The sequence below is a fragment of the Chiloscyllium plagiosum genome, chromosome 19, assembly GCF_004010195.1.
Source record: "Chiloscyllium plagiosum isolate BGI_BamShark_2017 chromosome 19, ASM401019v2, whole genome shotgun sequence".
Lineage (NCBI taxonomy): Eukaryota > Metazoa > Chordata > Chondrichthyes > Orectolobiformes > Hemiscylliidae > Chiloscyllium > Chiloscyllium plagiosum.
Window position 1 is genome coordinate 49,902,067 of NC_057728.1, and position 10,909 is coordinate 49,912,975.

Consider the following 10,909-nt stretch of genomic DNA (forward strand, 5'->3'; position numbering starts at 1 on the left):
CTCCCAGACCTATCATCTTCATCTCCTCCCCACTCACCCATTGTACTCTACGCTACTTTCTCCCCACCCCCCCCCTCCTCTAGCTTATCTCTCCACGCTTCAGGCTCAGTGCCTTTATTCCTGATGAAGGGCTTTTGCCCGAAACGTCGATTTCGCTGCTCCTTGGATGCTGCCTGAACTGCTGTGCTCTTCCAGCACCACTGATACCCTAAGGGACCAGTGTATGGGGCAGCATGGTGGTTCAGTGGTTAGCACTGCTACCTCACAGCAGCAAAGGCCCAGGTTCAATCCCCACCTTGGGCGGCTGTCTGTGTGGAGTTTGCACATTCTCCCCGTGTCTGTGTAGGTTTCCTCCGGGTGCTCCGGGTTTCCTCCCACAATCCAAAGATGTGCAGGTTAGGTGAATTGGCCAAGCTAAGTTGCCCATAGTGTTAGGTTCATTAGTCGGGTGGAATGGGTCTTGGTGGGTTACTCTTCAGAGGGTCGGTGTGGACTTGTTGGGCCAAAGGGCCAGTTTCCATACTGTAAGTAATCTAACCTACATGCACCCCATGATCCCTCTGATCCTCAGTGCTTCCTAAAGTTCTACTGTCCATCATGTATTCCTTTGCCTTGTTTGTCCTGCTCAAGTGCATCACCTCACATTTATCCAGATTAAATTCCATATGTCACTGATCAACCTATCTGACCAGTCTGTCTCTGTCTTCTTCTAGTCTAAGTCACTACACCACCAATTTTTGCAAACTGATCAACCCTCCTACATTCAAGTCTGTATCATTTCTATGTACCACAAAGAACAAGGGCCCCAACACTGACTCTGTGGAACCCCAGTGGGCATTCAGAAACACACCCTTCCAACATCACTCTGCTTCCTGTCGCTCAACCATTTGTGGATCCAATTTGCCAAATTTCCTTGAATCCCATAGGCTATCAGTTCCCCTGTGGGATCTTATCAAAAGCCTCACCGAAGTCCAAGTAGATTTGATCAAAAGCATTGCCTTCATCTACACACTTGGTCACCTCTTCAAAACATTCAATCAAGTTGATTCCTAACCCTACCATTCCTAACCCTCCCTCTGTCGTGCTGCCTTTAACGTTCTTATTTGCAACTGAAACTGTAAATTAAAATCATGATGTTTCTAATCTGCTTTATAGATTTTACTAATGATGAATTACTCAGATTCTCATTCTCAGGAGAGGAATGGTTAAAGGTGACGTTTTACAAGCATTGTGTCCTCATACCAATTTCCGAAAGCAAGTTATTTTTCAAATTTCCTTATTGTTCTACTTTTGACATTTCCAGGACCAACTATTCTTTCACTGTCCTTAATGGTCTCTCACTTTCAACCCTCTGTATACTTCAGCTCAGCAAATACTGTATACTTTGCTCCCCATATCCTGTAATGCTGACAGTGGTGAATGGAAGAGGCAAAGGGTAGCAACTGAATGAAAGTACAAAGCTGTTTTACACAAAGTTGAGTGCTGGGGCTACTGTTGTTCACAATTTATATTTACAAGTAGTCACTTGGTGCAAAATTTGAGTATTGCTGATAAAGAATCCAGTTACTAGTCAATCAGGACTCTCTTATTATGTAGTACACTCTAGGTTTATCGTTACATGGGTATTACTTCCTGATGAATGCAAGACAGAAAGCTTCAACAAAATACTAACAATTTAGACTTTGCATTAATACACATTGTCTCAAAACCTGTGGGCAACACGAATTTAGGGATATAGTTATGATAATTAAATTTCCCCACTATCAACATCTTGTGGGTTACCCTTGTTGACCAGAAACTGAACTGGTCATTCAAATACAGTGGCCTCAAGACCAGGTCAGATGCTGGGAGTTCAGCAGTGAATAACTCATCTCCTGACTGATAGAGTCAGAGAGTCATAAGTTATAAAGCACACACAGACCCTTCGGTCCAACTCATCCATGCCAACAGGAGATCCCAATCTGACTTAGTCCTATTTGCCACCTCAAGTCTTGTCATCCATTTGCAAGTGACAAATCAGGAGTCTGATGGAATCCTCTCCACTTACCTGGATGAGTTCAGCTCAAACTACAACCACATAGCGTGACACTATCAAGCACAACACAGCCAATTTGACTGGCACCAAGTCCAGCTCCTCCACCTCCCCCTCTGATGCTGAATGGCAGCAATGTGTTACCCTGTAAGATTCACTGCAGCAATACATCAAGGCTCCTTCGACAGCCATGATTGAAACTGATTTCACCAACTTTGTGTTTCCATGTAACTGCTTGCCTTGGCCCTCTAAATGATGGAGATCAAATGATGGAAGGTGCTGTCAGAAGTGCTGCCATGCATCTTGGAGATGGTACTGTTTACCAGTGTCAGAGGGAGTAAATATTGAAGGTGGTGGATAGGATGTGGATGAGGCTTTGTCCCAGATGATGTCAAGCATCTTGAGTGCATGTACTCATCCAGACAAATGGAGTAAGATAACCCGCAGTGTTCATTCAGCAAGATCAATGCTGCATTTTACCCAACATGCAGGATCCAGGCATTTCAGGCAGGATTGCAACAGATACATTTGAAGAAACCTTTGGATTTATAGTTGTTCACTTATCTTTTCAGCTGTTATCAGCCAGAAGGAATTTATTGAAGGAGCTCTGGGAGATCAGTGGATCCGTGCAATGTTGGAATGTGATCCCAATACAGTTGATGTTCCAAGGTCTCCTTAGATGTCTCACTCTGCTTATGAACGCTTCATATTGAAAATTCAACAGGCTTGATGTGAACGAGAGCGAAACCCAATCAGTCAGGAGGGAAACAGCTGTGAAGAATGCAAAGTTAAAGGGAAGTACTGGTACTGAAAATAAAAGGAACATTCTGAAATCAACATCTAAGGACAGAATTCACAATTTTATCACATGTTATCACATTTGTCCCACATGCCAGTGTTGAAAAATGCAAGAAGCAACTTTCTAATAAGGAGAGATGATAATATCACATGTAATTCTGAGGCTAATGTTCCTGCAGCTAGGGTTCAAATCTCCCACAGCTGTCCGTGAAATTTGAATTCAACTAATAAACCTGAAGCTTGAAACTACATTGGCAAACATTCACTTCCTCCACACCGACGCTCAGTATGTACCATTTACAGTAAAACTTCACTGGAGCTGCTTCGACAGTACCGATCAAATTTGTGATTACTAACATGAAGATGGACAAAGGGAGCAAGTACATGGGAATGTTAACCCTGAAAGTTCCCCTCCAACCACACACACAACTTGGAAATGTATTGCTGTTCCTTCAGTACCACTGGGTCTAGATCCTGGAACTCTCACCCTAACAACACTGTGGATGCATCCACACCCTATAGATTGCAGCAAATCATGAAGACAGTTCACCATTATCTTCCTCAGGGCAACTAAGGATCCAGCCAGCATCGCCCACACCTTGTGAATGAAGAATAAGCAGGTTATTAAGCCAGTGAGTGTGAAACGATCATCGATTATTGTATAAACCCATTTGGTTCTCTAATGTCCTTCAGGGAAGAAATTCTGTCATCCTTACTTGGTCTGGCCAACATATGACCCCAAGGAATGTAGTGTGTCTCTTAATCGACCGTGTGCAGTTATTATACTGAGCCACTCAGTCCCAGGGCTAGCCTTGCCAATAATTTCCAATGAATTAAAGAAAAAATCTTGGCATAAGTGAGCTAAACCCTGATTTGACAACATCATGGACCATAGGATAAAGATTCGCTGTACTATATTTGCATGCTCCAGAATGACGCATCACTCAATGCCAGAGTGCACTGCCTCTGATAATTCAGTCTAAACAGGATAGCAATTGCTCAGAGGGGAGCTCTGAATTCAAAGGGCATGGTTCAGGACTCCACTCTAGAGATTTAGACATTGCATTGTAAGAGTGAGCGAAAGTTAAACGGTCAGAGATGAGTTTTTTGGACGAGTTTATTCATTCATGCAGGTGGCATGGGTGTCATTGTGTGAGCCAGCAATAATTGTCCATTCCTGGTTGCCATTGAGAAGGTGGTAGTGAGCTGCCTTCTTGAACTGCTGCAGGTAGAACCACAATACCATTATGGTGCAGGCTCCAAATGCTAACCTTACTCTGCCCTCTCAGGTGAACACAAAAATCCAATGATCACTATTTTAAGGAAGAGCAGGAGAATAGTTGCCAATGTTTCTGGTTGATTCTCATCTCTCAATTGACATCTCTAAGTGGATTATTAATTCATTATCATTTTTATGGTGTGCACAAATTTGCTGCCTTTCCCATCATTACACCAGTGGTTGGTCTTCAGAAGGATTTCATTGGCTGTAAAGTGCTTTGGCGTGCACTGAGGAGGTACATGGCTCTATAGAAATGCAAGTTCTATCTTTTTACTTCCTGTAATGAGCTGTAGGAACAGTAAAATGGAATTTTGCTTCCTCAATCTCTGCTGCTTTGCATTATTGCAACATTATCTAATATGTAGTTCAACCAAACTATCTTTGCAGACCAACAGCAGCGTATTAGAACAACTTTAATGTTATGTACCAAGGAGGTGCAGCTCCTGGATGCTATTGTTACTATGGCACAGTATGTGATTCAATTTCTCAATATGATTTAGACTGTAAAGAGGACATTTGGATCAGATTACTTCTAATAAATAGAAATGTCAGAATGAAACTTGATAATCTGTCTCATTTGGAACTACACAAAGGGCAGAGCCTTATTGGAGTTTGGGTGATGTGGGACTGTAATGAGACATGTGGGACAATTGAACAACAAGTCTAGAAAGGCCTATCTCAACATCAGAAGCACTTCCTCCATCTTATATGCTTTTAATAAGCGATATGGTAAGTTTCTTGTAGTCAGCAGTGAGTTTACAATAACATAGAGTCATAGAGTTATACAGAACGGAAACAGACCCTTCGGTTCAACTCATCCATGCTGACCAGATATCCTAAATTAATCTAGTCCCATTTGTCAGGATTTGACCCATCTTCCTCTGAACCCTCCTTATTCATACACCCATCCAGATGCCTGTTAAATGCTGTAATTGTACTAGCCTCCACCACTTCCTCAGGCAGCTCATTTCATGCATGCACCACCCTCTGTGTGAAAAAGTTGTCCCGTAGATCTCTTTTAAATTTTTCACCTCTCATCTTAAGCCTATGCCATCTAATTTTGGACTCCCCTACCCTGGGGAAAAGACCTTGGCTAGTTACCCTATCCATACCCTTCATGATTTTATAAGCCTCTACAAGGTCTTCCCTCAGCCTCTGATGCCCCCAGGGAAAATATCCCCAGTCTATTCAGCCTCTCCCCATAGCTCAAACCCTCCACCCAGGTGATTATAACTTGTTCACCATGTTGTTAACAGTGCAACTCGCCTCATTAATATTGAGCTTCATTATGCCTCTCTTTGGTAACACCCTGGATATATAAAGTCTGCTATTTCCTGGGGTGGTTCCAAATGTTAATGACATTAAGAAGTGCACAAAACTTTCTAATTTGCCTGACTTTCAGACCAGCTTGACTGCAAGCATAAACCAGGTTTCTGTACTTAATAAAAATTGCTATTTATTACAAGTAAATAGACTCCAGCTACAGATGAACAATTATGAACCATCAGCATTAAACTCTACTAGTTAAAACTCTAATTCCTTTATAACCTTGCCGGATACACACAAATACAGACACAGCCAGGGGAAAAGCATGGGCAGTGGGAAAGCCTCGGAAAGTAGTTGGTCAGTCCCTGTAAACAGCATCTGCTGAGATGATTCTTGCAGTGATCAAAGTACTGCTTCTCAGTCTTCCTCCTCTCACTTTTACTTGTGTTTTTATTTGTTTCCTGGATGCTGATACTCATTTCAGCTTTATTAACTGAAATCAAATGCCAGCAGTTACCCTGCTCAGTACACAGCCCTATCCTTTCACAACAAGAATTACCCTGTGACCAACCTTTCAAACATTGCTCACAGTCAGTACCTCAGCAAAGTTAAAAATCACACACCAGGTTATAGTCCAACAGGTTGAATTGGAAGCACTAGCTTTCGGAGTGCTGCTCCTTCATCAGGTGGTTGTGACATACACCTGATGAAGGAGCAGTTCTCCAAAAGCTAGTGCTTCCAATTAAACCCTGTTGGACTATAACCTGGTGTGTGATTTTTAACTTTGTCCACCCCAGTCCAAAACCGGCACCTCCAAATCATGAGTACCTCAACAGTAAGGGATCAGCTGGAAAGGGGATACCTTCAGCTCTCCTGTGGAGAATGACCTTTGTGTCTGGATGGATTTGCGTTACATTCCTGGATTAGCAGCCCCAGAGGTCACAGCAGATCAAATACCATTGGGGTGAAGTTGTGAAACAAAACTGAGAAAAGCTGTTCATTGACACTGGTTAGTAATGATAATCAAGTTTGCTGGATTTCTGGGAAACCCAATTGGTTCATTAGTCAGGAGAGTTGGGAGTGTGGTGCTGGGAAAGCACAGCAGGTCAGGCAGCAGCTGAGGAGCAGGAATGCCAATTCGATCTCTCTGATTATTCCTGATGTTCTGTACTTTTAGAATCCAGTTTGCAAACGTTGTTAAACAAATGGATGGTGGCTCTTAATTGAGGATAACTATAAGGAAGAAGCATGACACCCTATAGAGAAGAGGATGAGTATTTTGGTGAACGAACAGATGAGAACACAGTGCAGTTTATAGACTGAGAAGGATAGTTGTCCTCGAAAGGTAAATTGGTGTGAGGAGTGAAATGTGCTGCTGGAAAAGCATCATAGGTCAGGCAGCATCCAAGGAGCAGAAGAATCGATGTTTCGGGCATAAGCCCTGATGTTGATTCTCCTGATTCTCAGATGCTGCCTGACCTGCTGTGCTTTTCCAGCACCACACTCTTGTCTCTGATGTCCTGTATCTGCGGTCCTCACTTTCTCCTCATTAGTCAGGAGATCAAAGATTACAAGAAGAAGGTTGAGAACTATATTGGGCAATGGTTAGCACCGCTGCCTCACAGTGCCAGGGACCCGGGTTCAACTCCAGCCTCAGGTGACTATCTGTGTGGAGTTTGCTCATTCTCCCAGCGTCTGTGTGAGTTTCCTCAGCTGCTCTGGTTTCCTCCCACAATCCAAAGATATCCAGGTTAGGGGAATTGGCCATGTTAAATTGCCCCATAGTGTCCAGGAATGTGCAAGCTAGGTGGATTAACCATGGGAAATGCAGGGTTACAGGGATAAGTAGTTATGTGGCTCCAGGTGGGATGGCCTTCAGAGGATTAGTGTGGACCCAATGGACTGCTTCCATACTGTAGGGATTCTATGATTCCATTTGAATGTCTGGATTACAGGTCCAGTGACCTGGAAAGTTACTAGCTGACAACAGATCAAAATTGTGGCATCTCCAGTGGTCCTTCTTAGACTGCGATAATCTTCATAGAATCCTTACATTGTGGAAACAGGCCCTTTGGTCCAGCAAGTCAACATCGACCCTCCGAAGATTAACCCACCGCAACTCATTCCTCAAACGTATTATTCTACATTCACCCTTCACTAATGCATTGAACTTACGCATCTCTGAACACTATGGGCAATTTAGCATAGCCAATTCACCTAACCTGCACATCTTTGGACTGTGGGAGCACCCAGAGATAACCCATGCAGACACAGGGAGAATGTGCAAATTCCACACGGTCACCCGAAGCTATAATCGAACTGAGGGCCCTGATGCTGTGAGGCAGCCGTGCTAACTATTGAGCTACCGTACTACCTGTAAACTTGAGGCTTTTCTCCAGTGGTAACATTATTAGTTGCACAAGACTCTCTTTATAATTCCACCTCTATTCTCAATGTTTCACAATGGAGGGGAAGGAGATTCAATAGTAACTTTCAAAGTGAATAAAGTGAGAAAAAATTGCAGGGTTTTGGAGAAAACAAAAGGGACTTGTCGGAGGCTGAAGGATGACCTTATAGAATTTATAAAGTTATGAGGGGCATGGGTAGGATAAATAGACAAAGTCTCTTCCCTGGGGTGGGGGAGTCCAGAACTAGAGGGCATAAGTTGAGGGTGAGAGGGGAAAGATATAAAAGAGACCTAAGGGGCAACTTTTCCACACAGGGTGGTACGTGTATGGAATGAGCTGCCAGAGGAAGTGGTGGAGGCTGGTACGATTACAACATTTAAAAGGCATCTGGATGGTATATGAATAGGAAGGGTTTGGAGGGATATGGGCCTGGCGCTAGCAGGTGGGACTAGATTGGTTTGGGATATCTAGTCAGCATGGATGAGTTGGCCCAAAGGGTCGGTTTCCATGCTGTACATCCCTATGACTCTATGACTCTATAACTGGCACAGGCACGTTGGGCTGAAGGGCCTCCAAATGTGTCTCATTGATCCACGCTGGTCCCGGAAAATCTGGACTCAGGCATGCAAAAAGGCATGGTGAGAGCGGAAGGATATCTGACACAGATTGAGAAAGTTCCTCTCTGTTTCTCTGAAAAATCAACTGGAAGTGCATCGAAGGAAATCAGCAGAAGCTGTGTTCACAAGACTTATTTTTAGAAAAGAAAGCAGTAGTGCAGCCTAGAAGTGGATTGATGTGTTCTTCTGTTTTGACGTATCAGTGAGGATTTCCTGGTGCACTGAGCAAAACAAGCATGGGGATTTTCATTGTGTTCCCTTGGAGCCAATCACTCGAGATATCAGTCGGACAAGCACTATTACAGCCATCCTATGTGATATCATCTAATGTGAACTTAGACTTTGTCTATTTATCCTATCCATGCCCCTCATAACTTTATAAATTCTATAAGGTCATCCTTCAGCCTCCGACAAGTCCCTTTTGTTTTCTCCAAAACCCTGCAATTTTTTCTCACTTTATTCACTTTGAAAGTTACTATTGAATCTCCTTCCCCTCCATTGTGAAACATTGAGAATAGAGGTTACAAAGAGAGTCATTTCTGTTCTCTCTCTCTAAACTACAAAGACTATATCTGTTTTATTTTTCTGCATTTTTGTTTGTGGACTGAATTGGGTAAATGAGAAAGTGAGGACTACAGATGTTGTGGAGATCAAAAAGCTGGAAAAGCACAACAGGTCAGGCAGCATCCAAAGAGCAGGAGAGTCGACATTTTGGGCATAAGCCTTTCATCAGGACTTATGCCTGAAATGTTGACTCTCCTGCTCCTCGGATGCTGCCTGACCTGCTGAGCTTTTCCAGTGCCGCACTTTTTGACTCTGAATTGGCTAAAGAATTATTTTCAAAGCCAAGGGAGGTTAAAGAATAATTGCACTTTTTAAAAGCATGTTACCCCAACCATGAATATAAATGGTGTTGGCTCAAGCAGTGGGAAAGCCCTCTTGTAAATAGTCTGGAGCCAGGGGGGTGTCTACCAACGAGGATACAACCGCAACAAGTGACTGATTGGTCTGTGGACTGGAGACCAGTTATTGATGACAAAGGCTTGCTGCCTGCCAACAACTACATGATTGGCTCCCAGGTAACTGAACAGCTTGTGGGTGTGAACGTTCAGGTCAGAAGCTATCGGACCTCCAGAAGGGAAGGAATTGTTTTTTTGCTCTAGTGTAAAAAGGCATCTCATATCTGAAAACAGCCAGTTTATCTTTCTCCTCATCAATTAGTGTAAGCTGTGATTTAACTAATGTCAGAGACCTTTATACTTCTAAGCCATACACCTGTACCTCCTGCAAACAAGCAAACGTATCAAGAGAAGAAAAAATTGAAGTGGCAGCTTCTTGACAAGCAAAAGGAACATCTTTGAAAGCAACCATTGAACTGCCTTCCCATCCTTTCCCTCCACTTGTAATGCCCATTTTTATTTGGTGTCTGTACATATATGTGGAGGGAGAGTTTCTAAGGAGGATAGTGTTTTAACAAGTCGTAGTATGCTGATGATTCATAATTGTTTACTGTCTATCTATTTCCCATAAATAGTAATTAACTTAAGTGCAGAAATCTGGCCTCTGCTTTCTGTCAACCTGGGTCTAAAAGACAGGTAAATTGGGGAATTCTGCTTTCTTTGAAATTTTTTTTAACTTTTACGATGACTGCAGGAATAGCAGGGCTTGATTTTCAACATGCTAACCCAATGAGGAGTAACAATATCGCACTCTGAAAAGTTTCCTTCCCGATTTCATAAATGTTCCTGTTGCTGAAGTTAGCAAATAATCAAGACCATAGGCCAGGATTGAATTTCCTCCCTTATCAACTTCACAATTCATATCTGCTTGTGGTTAAGTTTTACAAACAGCCTATACTACCAGATCAGCACACTAGGGTCTCTCAATGGCAGACACACGTCATCTCTGGCTTGCAGAGTTATCAAGTCATTGAGTTATACAGCACGGAAACAGGCCCTTCAGCCCAACTCGTTCTGTCTGACCTGGTTTTCTAACTGAACTAGTCCTATTTGACTGCATTTGGACCATATTCCTCTAAACCTTTCCTATCCATGTACCCGTCCAAATGTCTTTTAAATGTTGCAATTGTACTTGCCTTTACCACTTCCTCTGGCAGCTCGTTACATATACTCACCCATCCTCTCTGTGAAAAAGTGGTCCCCCAGGTCCCAAATAAACCTTTCCCCTTTCACTTTAAACTTACGCCTTCAAGTTCTGGTCTCTCCTACCCTGGGGAAAAGACCTTGGCTATTGACCTTATCTATGTCCCTCATGATTTTATAAACCTCTCTAAAGTCACCTCTTAGTCTCTTATGCTCCAGGGAAAATAGCCCAGCCTATCCAGCCGTTCCTTGAATTGAATGTGGTCGCTGGCTCTTTCCCTAATCTCAGACTTGCCTTAGAGCTGTTTTAACAAGAAAACCACCCACATCCACTTCCACAGTTCGAAGCTGTGTAGTGTTGATAAAATAAAGACGTAAAATCCTTGGTTAAACTTGAACATTGATTG

The 10,909-nt window shown here is 43.0% G+C and overlaps 1 protein-coding gene across 1 annotated transcript in view; it reads left to right on the forward strand.

The window, feature by feature from the left end:
* The window catches only part of si:ch211-245j22.3 (uncharacterized protein LOC563798 homolog), a 17,510-nt gene extending 12,855 nt beyond the window's left edge, over positions 1-4,655 (forward strand). The window contains exon 5 of the mRNA XM_043708845.1: positions 2,605-4,655. Within this exon, the coding sequence (XP_043564780.1) occupies positions 2,605-2,711 (107 nt within the window). The 3' untranslated portion in view covers positions 2,712-4,655. The remainder of the gene's footprint in view (positions 1-2,604) is intronic.
* Positions 4,656-10,909: the final 6,254 nt, after the last annotated feature.